Consider the following 15,564-nt stretch of genomic DNA (forward strand, 5'->3'; position numbering starts at 1 on the left):
AAAGGGTGTACAGAAAATGGATGGATGGATGGATGGATGGGTGGATGGATGGATGGATGGTTCCTGGTGCAGCGCCACCACAGGTGAAGGAGGGAACTGGTTTTTCAAAGGGTTTGGCTCATTTGAAAGTGAACCACACCAGCTGAAAATCTAACAAATGTTACAACTTTGATCCTCAGTTTAACCAAGTCTGCTGGATTATCATGTGACGGTAAAAACATCCTTAGCGTCTTCTGTAGAAAGTACTCCAGGTCGACTGTTTCTGCGTGTATATGTTTCTACCTTCTGCCCTTTCAACACCCAGCTGTTGGGGTGTAGGGCCAGAATGATCTGAAGCTGATTTTGGAATATATTTGGGCAAAATCAGTTTCATTTGGTCTTAAATAGACTTGAATTTGGCCTCTTCTTGTTGTAGGATTCCCCCTTATGATGACATTTACTTGCAAAGTGTTCCAGGCTCAAAGCAACAACAACTGAATCATCAAAAATACGACTTTGTTTGCTCTCCATGAATTATTCAGTTGTCATTTGATTGAACCATCTGGGTGACTTTTCTTCCTCCTCCAGCTGGTGAAGTTATGCAGCGGGATGATCGAGGCCGGGAAGGCCTACATCAGTGCCAACAAGCTGTTTGTCAACGGCATCCGGGATCTGTCTCAGCAGTGCAAAAAGGATGAAATGATCTCGGTGAGGTTCTGACAAGTTCACTTCCATTCCACCTGCAACACACAAAACTGTGTCTTTTATTTAGTTCTTGATCTTTAAAGTGTATGGGAAAATCCCCTAATGTTTTGGGTGTTGGCCTTGTAGCTCTGTATTTATGTGAACAAATGTTATTACTAACAGATTAGTCAGTGCGAATCAGATCAGGCCTGGAAAATTTGGCTGGACTTTCAGATCATTTTAATGGTTGAAGACGAAAGCCCTAATAAAAGTCTCCATGACTTCTGCCTTGTGATTAATTGTTATTTTCCTATTAAATTCCTGTTCATGTTTTAACTTTCCATAATAAAGTAAGGAATGAATCAGGATATGACGTGAATCAGCTTCAGTAATAGCTATTTCCAGTAGGTTGTTAAAAAACGCTTCTGTTACATTCCTCCACTGTGACGTCCAGATCACTTTCCTCCAGCTGGAAGTCAAATAAATAATGTTTTTTTGTCACAGCTTTTATTTGCTTCTTTATTTTTCAAAAGGTTAAAAATGATAAAAGTAAGAAAAAATTTTGTGTGCAATTTGTATTTTTTTTTTTTCTTTTTTGCAGGAGTGCCTGGAAAAGTGTGGGGAAAGCCTGCAAGAAATCATAAACTACCACATGGTAAGTTTATTAAGGACTCCTTATACAGTACAGTAACACAATGCGAGCACTATCTGGTGCTCACAGCAAGCATGTTTTCCAGTTAGTGCAATGTGATGGCCACATTTTAACTAACTCCATTCACTATCCGTTTTATATTACACACAACAAACATTACATTTTTTCATAAAAACATACCAGTTTAATAAGAGCAAATATGTATGTTACTTTATAAATTAATAAAAGCAAATGTAATCAATGAAAGATTGTGACGGACTCATCTGCTTTTCCAAATAATAAAAAAAATAGTCAAATCGTCATTTCCATGTTGAATATCATTATTGTGCAATTTGTTCCCTTTTTGGCTTTTCATACATCTAGTACTCACTTTGTACTGCTGTAAATTACTGGTAACTAAAACATTTTTACTATGCTGATTTTAAAAAAAGCAATCTGGTCTCGAAACTCCTGTGCATCAATATCCCAGTCACTTGTGCATTGTTTTGGCATGGAGGGCTTTATGTAGAATCGCTCAATAATTTTTTTGTTTGCATTCCTCAAAATGCATTATGCCATATCACAAGATGTCCATCCAATGTAAATAACAGTGTCGGGAGGACACAATTTCTGATTTACTGTTATGTGCTGGTTTGCAAATCATCAAGTTATTTACTTTAACTGTAGAGGAGTCTGTTGTGAGTGATCCAAAGTGGACGTCACACTGTAAACTTTACACAGCTTGGCAGATAAGGAGGATTTGTATAATATTTCTAAGCAAAAGCAATTTGGTAACAGATAGTCTTTGCAAAGATTATCTTACCTATAGTGTCAGTAAGTTAATGTTTTTTGATTTCTGGGAAATGAGACATTTCAAAAACCTTCCAAATGTAATGCAACAAATCTGCAAGCACTGCCGTTCTAGTAGCAACCCCAACATAGCGCAGCCCATTGCCTAGCATTACCAGCGAAGCCCAGCCTGTTACCTAGCAACCCATGCTGAGCGCCAGGACATTTGGTCAGCTGGTTTTGCTGCTGCATGCGCTTTACAATGACTGCTGGAAAAGACAAATGTTTTGCTGTTGATTTACCATCCAAAAACTTGCTACATTCTTGCTGGTTGTATAATTGCGCACTTGTTTGCAGCCATTTTCATGTGTGAGTGTAAACGTTGAGTTGGGAGGCGTGGCCAGCAGCAACTTATTTGGATTTAAAATGAGAAGAGGTCCTAGAAAACAGCTCATTCTGAAATAAATTTGAAATAGACAGAACTGAGCAGATTAAAATCTCATAATGTAAGAATGATTTTGTGCAAAAACTTAATTGAACATGTTTTGCATCGCCCATAAACCTATCCTACTCTTTTCATTTTTAACAGTGAGATTTTACAGAAACAACCATGATTTAAAGCAGACAAAATTGAACTCTTTTAAAAGACGCCACTGAGCAGCTTTGTTGTCGTGCATTTAGCTTCCTGCTCTCTGCTGAAGTCTCATGACCAGTTTGAAAATAGCAGCATGAAGGAACAACAAATTTGAGTTTGTGCACGCAAACAAGAATACTGACTTCAGTTCGACTTTACTCTCCGTAAAGACATTTTTAAATATTAACTTAGTGGAAGTGAATTTTAAAAGATGTAGATTTTTTTCTAGAAACTTCTCCCTGTGTTGTCAGTTCAACCTAGTAGTGTTTATGTATAATGTAGTTACTGCTGAAATAAATTAATAAATAATAATAATAATAAAAAAACCACACACTAAAGACACACACTACTGATTTCAGATTGACCAATCACTGACAAATTCTGGTCAACTCATTTTTAGTGTTTGGTTGCAGAAAATTTACTTTTTATAGGTTTTTGCATTGTTTACATGTTTTAAAGATATTTTAATATTTTTATGTTTAAACATTGTTCTAGCTTTTGCATCAGCTGGTATAGCTGCTGTGATCTGATATAGTTTAAGTTAACCAAGAAAAGCGTCTCTAAAAATGTAGCTTTTGAGCTACGTTAAAGCTGTATATTTTTGAATTCTAATTTGATTTAAACTTTGCTTCAGTGTTTGTTCAAAAGAATGCCCAAATGTGGAGTCTTCTTATTTCTGGCTTTAGTGTTTTATTTTTCTTTCGACTTTTGTCTTTTTACACCAAACAGAGCATGTGCTTCACTGCTGTGTTGTTTCCCCTCCTCACTTTTAAGGCTCCTGACCTCCTTCACCTCTGTGGGTCTCTGTGGTCCTTCGAAGTCCTCTAATTTTAACCAACAGTGCTGCAAACTGTGTTGCTTGTGTTACAGTCTCTGACATTCCTCTCTGAAGCTGCAACAATTGGGAGTCCAAATCAGCTACTCTTTTCTTTCCATTTGCTCCCAATCTATTGATGTGGAGAGAGGCCAGAACAGCAATTGGAGCTTTAATTGTTCAGGTCATGTTGGGAGGCATAGATTAGATTTAGCTGCTGAACAATAGTAACCCTTCTCAACTTTGACATTTTGCAGACTGCATTACATAAACTGCATGTTTGGATGTTGTAGGGACCGCATGAGCTCCTCTGTGGGTTCAAGTTCCTGCTTTAAAAGACCTACGGAGCTTTGGAAAGTATTTTAAAGACTTCAGTTTCATTTCAAATTTTCCTTGGCTGCTGCATGATAGTAAAGTCAATCATAAAATGTTTCTGAATGAGACTGCAGATTGTTATAACCTTGTACACTAGACTTTAGACACTATCTTTAGTTCAGAATTGTGGATTTATTAGTTTTTTTTTGGTTTCAAGTCTCACTAATTCAGTATTTTTTATTGTCATGAAATATAATGTAACTGTAATGAATATAATTCTGGAAACAAGTTGTTGCCGCTTACAGATGTCCCCCATTTTCACTTTTTTTTATTACTCTTAAATGTTTAAATTCTCCAAACTTCAGAAAAAGATACAAAAAGCAAAATGTAAAACTATGATTATATTCATTAAGAAACAAAAAACTGTTCAAACCAAGCAGAAATTGAAGAAATCTGTAAGGAGACAAATGTCTTTCGACAACACTGTCAAGATATTTTCATGTTGCACGCAAAAATTAGAATATGTCTAATAATTTCAATTACTCTGAAGGAAACTAACTATTATTTGTGACATTTAAAGCATACATTGCCAACCCTATTGGTTTAATTGTGACATATGAACATTATAATACTCTGAACTCGAAGTTAGTGCCTTATTATCCAGAGAAAAAAGTAATTATTTAATCTAAGCAGTTTGCAGGGTTTCAATCTCTGCTGCAAATGAGGAAATTGGAGCAACTTGCCAAGAAAATGTCCAACAGACAATGTCCTGTAAAAACACAAACTGGTGTGAACGTTTAGGCAGAGAAGAGATTTTTTGGGGGAGGAGGGTGGAAAATGCATGGTCAGCAGTGAGTGGATGTTACAATAGAGAATTGTTTGACAGAGGTACTGTTTCTCTGCGACACTGGTGACCACAAGAACTTTTGCATCTGAACCAGTAAAAATATTCATCAAACTGGTGCAAAAGTCTTTCTAGCATGCCAAAAATATAAATGGTGATGTCAAATTTACATGCACAGCCCTCAAAAAGTAATATTTTTACAAAAATAACTTCCCAGGAGTTTTTCTGTCAATAATATTACATTTTTCTTTTGTTTTTAATTTTCTTGTACAAGCACTTTGAATTGTCTTTGGCTGAAAGGTGCTATTTAAATAAAGTTGCCTTGCCTTGCCTTAACGATTGAAGTTTGGCACAATATGAGGCTCTACAAAACCTTCCTGGTACTCTTGAAATTAATCTTAACTTAAGAAAATGAAGGGATGAGTTGGGCTTGGGCCTCATGGGTGGTCTTATTATTGAGCTAATTGAACAACAATAATTATTTTCAGTTTATTTGTGTGAGCTTTGTAACCACAATGATGACCACTGCATAAAATTTGCTTTTATATACAAGTTCTTAACCTATATTTTTTCCAAGAACCTTTTTATACACCAAAGTCGTTTCATTTTCCAAAACCAGGCTTTTTACATAGATTAAGTACTCAGACTGTGAGCAGTGCAGGAGTGTTACTGAACTAGGAACACAGATCTCTACCAACCACTACAGCGGAGTCCAGAATACCATTAATATCTGTAAGATCCAGCCAAAACAGCCAAAGTGCAGTTATGGTTTGAAAGCCACATAGTTCAATACCAAAGCTGTGTGGAAATTTATAGCTAGATTGAATTATAATTGAACTACACTGAGACGACTCCCGACTATTTATGGACGAGAGGAGAGGACAGCGGAGCTCAGATCAGGAAAATAAACTCGCTATAAAAAGATATAATTTAGGAAACTTACATTGTGGTTAAGCACTGAGGCTGAATTAAAATCACTTGTAGCTCAGAAGAGAGCCAAGATGTGGCTTTTAGGAACATAAGCCACACACACAGACATATGATCACTTAAAAGAACTAAACACTGACAAAATCACTGTCTCAGTCATTTCACATTTCAACCAAAATTTATACAAATGACACCATATACCACTTTCTGTTGGTCAGTTATTGTTCTGTTGTTGTGGCTGATACATGAATGGCCTCCTAACCTCATAGAATTTCCTGACAATAGCATAATCTCTTCATCCTGATATTCTGAACTGCTCCTTTATCTTGGTCAAGGGAAGCCATTACTCTTTTCTGTTTACTTCTTAACTTGTGTTCCCCATGATTCACTGTCCCTCCTTTTAATTAACTTTTTCACGCTTTATACTGATTGTATTTGTACACTCGTCTTTTTTCCCCCTCAAAACCAACACACTAACGGTTCAGAAAGTCATAAAATCATATTCTTCGCACAATCACACTGAAAGAGTGAGATAAGTGGTGAGATAAGGCCCTTAAGAAGAACCTTTTTGTTTAACCAAGAGATTCCTGCATTACTTCCTTAACTAAGAACAAGCATTAAAGTTTTTCTTGAGGCTATCCGGTGTCTTGTTTTATTGAACAAGTAGAAGTGTCTTTTGATTTCCTAGCACTCCGTAAGTTTATTATATGAGGGTTTTGAAACTTTAATGTTAAAAAATGCTTCTTTTTTTTGTTTGTTTTCACCGCTTCCCACCTCATATGAATTGTAGATGTTTGGTCTCCATCCGTCTGTCAGTGATTCTGTCAGGCCGATAGATCTTCTGTTTCGTCTGGTTCGGTGTGTGCGGCTTGGCCTGGGAACAGCTGGCGTCCTCCACCGTTGGCTCAGCTGGGCTTTCAGCCTCTCGTTTTTCCCTCTTCTTCCCCTCAAATCTATCAGAGCTGACAGTCTTAGTGGACAATAATATAATTCATCAAAGATTTTCTTTGTTTCTTTGATGTAAAGTAGAACAGGGAGGGTTCATGCGAGTGCAGCATGACGAGGGGATTCCCTCGAGACGAATCAGTGATGTGGAGGAACATTTTTGCCCTCTTCTTCATGCTCGTTTTTCAGTCACAGCACAGCATCCGTATTTAACTGCATTGCACTCCAGCCGCGCCTCAATGAATAAGAAATGATGATGGTTATATTTGCCATCGGAGAAGGATTTCCCTCTTTGTGCACGCTCTGCTGCCCTTTTGCAGCACCCTCTCAAGAATATTAAATAGCAGTGTGCGCATGGGAGCTCTGAGTGCCAGCCATGCTTGTCGCACCCATGCTTAAATGGCTCTAAAACCCTGAGAAGATAAACAAAAAGCGCATCTGGTTGAGCATAAACGTGCAAAGACATCAGCACTGATCTATGAGAAGTGCTAAAGAGTCTTGGCCCATGCTTGCCTCAATTTCCTGGTGGCTTTTGCCAGTCCAGCATTACGCTCCAGGACAAACACGCTCTGTTGGTGTGTTAGTGGAGAGCAAGCCGAGTCTAGCTCCTTCCTCCTCCAGAGATATTTTCATTCGCATGGACAGAAGAAACGGTGTGACCTGAGCAACAGTCTAAGTTCCTACACAGTTAATGACTTGATTAAAGTCACATTGTCTATATGATAAATAACTGAATTCAATTAAATATGTTTTTCAGTACTGACTTTTAGATAAAAGAGGCACATAGTAGTTTTGTTGTCAGGACGACCTAACACAAAAGTCAAGACTAAGACCTCCAGTGGGCCAAGAAATTTTCAAGACCTAAAGTCTAACACATGGTTCAAGATTAAAGTGGATGCAAAGGTTCAAATACCCATTTAATTAAAATATACCTCTTCTCCCCTTTGGTATGTTGGGACACAACCAAGAAAATCCTTCCTTCCCTCCATCTATATTTGTTCACAATTTAAGCAGGTTCCATGTTTAAAGTTGCAGTATGTAACTTTTATAAACAATATGTTGTTTTAACATACTGGTTGGGTTCAGATATGGTTGTTTCTGATCTGGTGGTGTGTTTCTGCAGATGGTAGTAGAACCAGAGCGAGAAGGCAGAGCAGCTAATTTTTTTCACAAATTATTTGCCTCTTGTCACAACATAGACACAGTTTTAACAAATATTACTTTTAAAAAAAAGTTTATAAAAGTTACATACTACTGCTTTTAAGCCTAAGCTCTATAATTGTCGGAAATCAATGAAAATATTTTGTAACTTTTTTTTTCATTAATTTTAGCTTACTTTGGGCTTGATTAATTATAGATTTATGTTTGGCTCTTTCACATGCATTAGTAATGAGGGAGACTGACTCTAATATTCAAATAGAGACTTCCATATGAGCCGTCATCACTTATTCTTGAAAAGCATGGATGTGCAAAGAAAATCCTCACCATTCATTCTTGAATTTTCTTTTAAAATCAATCTTATCTCTTACTAACAATGTAATTGTTGATAAGACATATATCATAATAACTGGGCTTTTCAATCTATATAGTCAATCATGGCTCCACAGTACTTTTCATTGACCTGAGGACTTTTCTACTCATGTCCCATATTTTTCTTGTATTTTTCTTTTAATCCATTATCTGAGAGCAAAGATATGATTCTCTTATTTGTTGACAAAACAGTTTGATGGATAAAAATATATATATTTCTCTAAACCAGATTTTAACAAAACTTGACAGGCAGGGTGTCTGCCCATCCTTAAAAAGTATTAAATTCATGTATCTAAAGTTAAGGCATTAAAATTCCCTGAATTAATTTTGAAAAGTAAGTCGGCCTTAAATAATCACAAGTCTTAAATGTTGCCTTTACTATTTAAGCTCATATTTTGAATGTTTTCAAACTCCAGTCTCGGAGGGCCTCTGTCCTGCAACTTTTAGATGTGCCTCTGCTGCACCTCAACTGGATAGAATAATTAGGTCATTAAGGCTCTGGAGAACTGATCTACACAAGAAGGAGGTAATTAAGCCATTTCATTCCAGCGTTTTGTACCTGTGGCACATCTAAAAACTGCAGGACAGCGGCCCTTGAGGACTGGAGTTTGACACCCCTGCTGTAAAGGCAACCTGTTTTCTCTCCATTCTGTGAAAGTTTGGTGACAGTTGCCACAAAGCAGTCTAAGAATGCAAGAAGCTGCAAATTTAGCACAGCCATGAAGTCTTTTAACACACAAACACCATAGACTGTGGAATGCTGGGTTAGCCATCAGCTCTTAGTGTGTGGCTAACATAGTGCCAGCACCATCTACCTCAGTCCCACCACCTCCTTGCTCAAACCAACCTGATGCTGTGCTGTGGTGTTTATTACTGCTGCGCTGCTTGTTTTGCTTTCAGTCACCATGCACTGGGTGGCTTGCATCGGCACCTCCAAGCCATATTTCTTTTTAAAGAGTCTGTTAAACCGCATTTTCGGTAAGAGGCCCATTCTAGTGCTAAGGAATGTAGTTGGAATGTACAATCTCAATGCTGAATACTTATTTTAATCCAGTTGTTTTACAGGGCAGTACAAGCCAAATTCATCACACAAATGATACCCTTGGTGGTTTCTGGAAATCTACTAAAACTCACCACTTCCATGTTATATAGAGAGTTTAAATCTGTCCTCTAGATTGAGGCTGGAGGAGTATAGCTGCTCATGTGTGGATGACAACATGTAGGTTTGGGCTGGATCTTCTGTTCTGCATTGGATGTGACTGCTGGGCGACATTGAACCAAAAGCCTCTCCTCCTCCCCTCCCTCTCTGCCTGAATGACCTATTTAAGATCAGCAGCAGCAGACGATGTGTTAAAGGGGCGCAGTAGACATTGAAGGGGGCCTGAACTTAAATCCGAAAGCAGCCTGTTATTGTTTTAGAGTAGACATGTTTAAATTAGAGCAGCATTCCCCCATCCATTGGTTTCTTCAGGCAGTCTTGATCAATTATGAATCACTTGTATGCATCTTGTCGAACCAAATAGAAATTATGTTCTTTGGCGCCCCCTATTGGAGAAAATATACAGAAGCGGTCTCCCCTCAAAGTGACTAAATTAGAAATACTTTTGTGCTTTACTCTTCAGATAGATTTAAGATAAACCAATTTAACAATCCATTAGTTCTGTTTGATGCGAATAGTAATCAGTCTCTTTTTTTCCTCAACAATTCTTTAACAAGTGACTAAAACTTATTGGTTTTTTTCTTTCAGATACTGTTTGATCAAGCCCAGCGCTCTGTGAAGCAGCAGCTGCACAACTTTGTGAAAGAGTGAGAAAACATTTTAAAACCTAGCCTAATTTTTTTTCACTTCACATTAATGCACTACTATTGGTTGGGTTTCACAATAAAATGTATCAAAACTTGTATTTTTAGCTTGATAAAATATAAAGAAGCTTAAGAATATAAATTTGTTTTCAAAATTTGTGTCTTTTTTACTCTGCAACTGGTTTTATTGTGCTTAAAATACTAATCTGGTTATGCATCAGAAACATCTGAAATGATCAGCAATGACTTTAAAATATCCAGAATTTTGAAGTTTAGGATAAGGTTTAGTGTGAAGGAATTGTCTGGTTTTATGTGTATTTTTTGTGTCTATTTTTAACAGGGATGTTCGGAAATTCAAGGAGACCAAGAAGCACTTCGACCGGGTGCGGGAGGATATGGAAATAGCGCAGGTAAAGAACGCTCAGGCGCCCAGGAACAAGCCACACGAGGTTGAAGAAGCCACCAGCGCGCTAAGCATCACCCGGAAGTGCTTCCGACACCTTGCTCTGGACTACGTCCTGCAGGTTAGAAAAATGAGCAGTGCAGATACTCAGACACTTGGATGAAAAATCGACCAGTTACATCAACAAAGAATATGGTTTAGTCTGTTTGCCAGCAGCAACAACTGTACTTCCCTTCAGTTGTTTGTTTCATTTTATTTTAACCCCAGAAATGACAGCCGGCGGGGCATAAAGGAGACTGATTCAGAGTGGTCCCACGGGTTGTTCTGATCATGTTTTTCTGCTTCAGTTTGTCTCCTGGCATCCTTCTCATGCAGCTCTTAGACATCTGACCCTTTTGAACTCCTCATTTATTGTGTCTCTATGCAGTGAAGGTCAAAGCTGCAGGGCATTTCACTGAACATCTAAGTGACAGATTAAATGTAGCACAAAATATCTTTTAGGTTTGCATTGGTACGACATGCAGTGTAAAGCTTTTAACTCTGGAAATCTCCCTGGGGCTGTGTTCGCCACCGCAGTGTGAAGGGAAAAAAGTCAATGTGGACATGTGCAAGAGGGCACGTTGAGGAATGTCTTTGTCAAAGTTAACTCCGGTCAGGCTTTATGGTGTTCCTACTCTTTTTGAAAAGGGAAACAAAGGTCTTCCCCTAGAGGGAGTCATCTCAGTAGCTGGATTTCACTAATATAATTTTTTTATTCTGCAGATTAACGTCCTTCAGGCAAAGAAGAAGTTTGAAATCTTAGATGCGGTACGTTAGAAGAAATTTGCAGACACACACACTTATGATGTGAGACTTCAAGCTGACCTCTAATGTTTTCCCATGCAGATGCTGTCCTTCATGAACGCCCAGTTCTCGTTGTTCCAGCAGGGCTACAACCTCCTTGATGAGCTAGACCCGTACATGAAGAAACTTGCTGCTGAGGTGAGCAAAGTTAATGCGAGTCCCAACCCTCTGCCTTCACAGATGCCAACAGGGGGCTACTGATTTTTCCATGATTCCTACACATTAAGGGAAAGTCCGAAATTAGATTTAGATATTTTCCAGTTCTCGATAAGTACGGCTAAAAATATATCCTGTTGTCTAAATGTTGCATCCATCAAACAATTTGTCAATCCATTTGTTGGTCTTTCCTTTATTCCAGTCTGGATTTTGAAGAGTCCCATTTTTAAGCTGCACTATTGAAATAACCTACATTAGTGCAAGGGGATATTTAAACCTTAAAATGTGCTTAAACACACTGGGAACACTGAAATTTTGACTCTGGAAGTGTAAGTAGCTTTAACTATAAAATGTGTAAGAACAAATTATTTATATTTAAACATGATAATTAAGCTGGACAACACTGGTTACAGTTGTTCTCATAACTGGAAGAATTTCATTTTTTTTCTGAGAATATGAATGATTCCCAGCCACCCATAGTTAGTGGTTGGGTTGAAGAAGGTATGAACGAATAATTGTGTTTTCTCATTTTAAATGATTATGTGTCAAACTTGCATTTGAGATTTTCCCAAATTGGCTCAATGACACAAAGTTCAGGAAACACATCTTCTCCAAACATAATATTTATAGCTGTGACCGCAAAGTTAGATTTAGGTTTTTTCACTCCAAATAATTTTGTTCAAGAGCTTTTGATGTTTGTTTCTGTGCTCTTTGGTTTAGTCATGACTTTATCTGGGGAATCATCCATGGAGCCCATATTTCTTAAAGTGCCCCCTTTTGTAAATCTTGTACAACAGGATTAAAAGCTGTATCAAGATTCAGCTTCACCACATTTTTTTTTGGTCCAGTTGGCAAGCTGAATTTATTTGTCCTAAATTAAACACGATTGCTTATTTTCCACTTCTTCATTAGAACTTGAAAAACTTTTAATTGGATTTACTAATTCCTTTTTTTTACAACATCATTACCTGTGTATATAAACTTGTAAGGACAGCTGTTTAAGCACCATAAATATAGGATGTACTTTGTGGTCACATTTGCCATTTTGAACTGACTTTCAGCTCGATCAGCTCGTCATTGATTCTGCCATGGAAAAGAGGGAAATGGAACATAAACATGCAACTATTCAGCAAAGGGTGAGTTCCTGTTTCACCTTGTTTTCCTCTTGAAAATTTGAATAAGTCTGTGTTGAAAACAATAAATTGCCTTTAGTTAATTGTCCTTATCAAATGCCTACAGAATTTCATGCTATGCTGATAATGGTAGCCTGTTTGTACCCAGTATTTTAATCTTTGTATATCTCCTGTATGTTGTGATGTTTCTGCCACAAGTTTTTATCTTTAAATAGGTGGACGGGTTGCTGCTGAGCTCCTCCTTTGAGTTTCAGTAGTGACTTGTTTCTTAGCATCTGTTGTAACCAGGAAGGGATTAGACCTGTGCAGCTGGGAGGCGTTTAATTAATCTGCCAAACAAAGTACACCGCATTGATTTAAGCTTCAAATCAGGTGGAACTAAGTGTTTAAGGACATTTTAATCCTACTGTTGTCGTCTGTAGATGGTTGGCAACTGTCAGCACATATGTGTGCCGATCCATAAGCCAGAGCTTAAAAGCACTTTTAGTCATGTAAGCTACTGACTGCAAAGTTTATTTGTATTTTGGTAAAGGTGACCCTATAATAGCACTGACAAACCCAGACTGAGTTGAATTTGAAATGACATTAACTCGGTGGTCATTACAAATTGTTTAAATTTTTCATGGACCATTTCTGCTATTTGGGTATGATTTAGGAAGATAATTAGTTTTCAGTGCTGGTGTTGCTGTGGATGGTTTTTTTTAATAGTGCCAATTAATATCCACCAGAATAATAGGGACACAGAGCTACATCTTGCCAATTGGTGCACCATTTATGATGTTGTCAGGTCTCAGGAAGACATTGTCAGACATCAGACTAAGCAGCTTTCAATATCAGACTGAAGACCTACTACACACTTTGAACTCCATCAGTCCAAACCCCATCAGACCGAACTCCATCAAGCTAAACCATCTTAAACAGAACCTTGTCAGATCAAACCTTATCAGTTCAAACTCCCTCAAACCAAACCCCATCTGACCAAACTTTATCAGACCAAGCTACCTGAACCCAAACCCCATCAGACCAAACTTTATCAGTCCAAGCTACCTGAACCCAAACCCCAACAGACCAAACTACCTGAACCCAAACCCCATCAGACCAAACTTTATCAGACCAAGCTACCTGAACCCAAACCCCATCAAACCAAACTTCATCAAGCTAAACTGCCTAAAACTGAACCCCATTAGTCCATCCTTGTCAGACCAAACTACCTAAAACCAAATCCCACCAGTCCGAAGCTCATAAAGTTTTCAGTCCGTAATCATCAGATCAATCTCCATCAGAACAAACTACCTAAAACCAAACCCATTGAGTGTGACCCTCGCAAGTCCAAATCCCACTCGTCTGAACCTCATAAATCCAAACCCTTTCAGTCCATCCCCAACAGACTGAACGTCTTCAGACCAAACCACTTCAAACCAAACCCCAACAGTCCAAACCTCATCAGTCCGAACCTTACAAGTCTAAGCCTCATCAGTTCAACCTCTCACAGACCAAACATCAGACCTGAAAAGGTACTATATTGTGTCTAATGCTGACCTGACTCCTTTGGGCCAAATATCCTCTGGGCATCAAAACAAACACCAAACCCAAGGAAAACGTTTCCTATAGCAAAGCCGTGAAAGTTAAGAGCAATTCCAATGTTTTATGTTGTATGTTATAATATAAAATTTAAATATCAATGCCATTGCTTCGAAAATACTGCGCTTGACCTTCCACTACCATGCTCTGGTAGTATTCTACTGCTGAAGCGTGATTGAGGCTCAGTAATGAGGATAATAAGCAATGTGCTGAACCTGAAAGATTATCCCATTATCCCAATTTAAACTATTCTTCTGCTGCTGGACTCTAATTCTCTGTTATCTTTTCTGTCTCTTCCAACTCCCTAATGGCACCGTGTTTATCACCTCAGACACTCATGCAGGTGAGTAGGCCTCCTTTTGTTTTTCTGTCTGGATTTTGTTGGGTTTTCACTGGAAACTTTGGTTTAGCTCATGCAGACTTGTGTCTTAACTTGAAGTCTGCAAATATTTACTGCTAACGCTGTGCTTTATCAAGCTGTTTTGAACTTTAGAAGATTTGAGGGCAGGCTAAAGTGGGTCCTGAATAATTTACAATGCACAATCAGAAACCAAACTTAGTTTGAGTGGCCTACATAGAGTCAGAAAGTTAGATCTGCCAATTCAAAGAGCAAATATAACCAATGAGGAGCTCCAAATGAATTATTCTTATATGGATGTTCATTTAACGACAGACAAAAATAGTTCTTAGAAGGACTTTTTCCCCCTGTTTTTATATTTTCATCCCCTTCAGCTATGCACAGTAAGACCTAAGTAGACCTAGACCTAAAAAGGAGAACGAGCATTAAGAAATAAGGAAAGCAGGGCATGCTGTGATGGCGTAGGGAATAGTGCAACCCATGCTTGGAGGTCTTGAGTCCTCGAAGCGGCCGTCACAGGTTCGGCTTCCAGACCCGACGATATTTGCCGCATTTCTTCCCCCCACTCCTTCCCCCTTTTCTGTCAGCCTACTTATATATGGGACACTAGAGCCCACAAAAGACCCCCAGGAGGGGTAAAAAAAAGAAAAGAAATAAGGAAAGCAGAAAGTAAGATTAAGCTCTAAAACAAAAGATTGCTACTGCTGCTGATTAGGCACGCAGAGAAGCAAAAGGTCCCAAATGTCAGACTCAGAACCATTTATTTTTAATCTGTGCTTTAATGGAGAAGTCATGTTGGAGAATGTCTTTGCTTCTGCTACCTGCTGCTCCTATGCATCCTGGGTATATTTTTACTGCCTGGAGCTGCATGCTAATGTTGGGATGAAATAATGACTGAATATTTTAGCTTTTATTTTGTGTCCTTTGTTTTATTTATTCATTACCTAGGACAACTTAGTTCTAGTATTGAGTACAAAACTGTCACCCATGATGTAAAACAGTGAAACGGAAATGTGACAACTTTGAAAATCTTCTAAATGATCAGATTTTTTATGTTTGTGTTTATTTGCCTTTAAATGAGTTTGGTTTAAATGAAAATGGAGGATATGGGGATACTTTATCTGCCAAGTTCATATATTATGACCAGGTGCCCTTCCCAAGATCCCGAGGCATTTGTGAATTTCCCATTAAATG

General features: G+C 38.2%; 1 protein-coding gene across 3 annotated transcripts in view; it reads left to right on the forward strand.

Annotated features, from left to right (window-relative positions):
• acap3a (ArfGAP with coiled-coil, ankyrin repeat and PH domains 3a) overlaps nt 1–15,564 on the forward strand; it is a 58,704-nt gene that overhangs the window by 28,831 nt on the left and 14,309 nt on the right. For 2 of the 3 annotated variants that reach the window (XM_044120295.1, XM_044120311.1), the window contains exons 3-10: nt 568–687; nt 1,265–1,318; nt 9,841–9,899; nt 10,237–10,420; nt 11,062–11,106; nt 11,185–11,280; nt 12,360–12,434; nt 14,344–14,355. In XM_044120295.1, the coding sequence (XP_043976230.1) occupies nt 568–687; nt 1,265–1,318; nt 9,841–9,899; nt 10,237–10,420; nt 11,062–11,106; nt 11,185–11,280; nt 12,360–12,434; nt 14,344–14,355 (645 nt within the window). The remainder of the gene's footprint in view (nt 1–567; nt 688–1,264; nt 1,319–9,840; nt 9,900–10,236; nt 10,421–11,061; nt 11,107–11,184; nt 11,281–12,359; nt 12,435–14,343; nt 14,356–15,564) is intronic. The other variant, XM_044120303.1, reaches the window with a different exon arrangement.

The sequence above is a fragment of the Gambusia affinis genome, linkage group LG01 (assembly GCF_019740435.1).
Source record: "Gambusia affinis linkage group LG01, SWU_Gaff_1.0, whole genome shotgun sequence".
NCBI lineage: Eukaryota > Metazoa > Chordata > Actinopteri > Cyprinodontiformes > Poeciliidae > Gambusia > Gambusia affinis.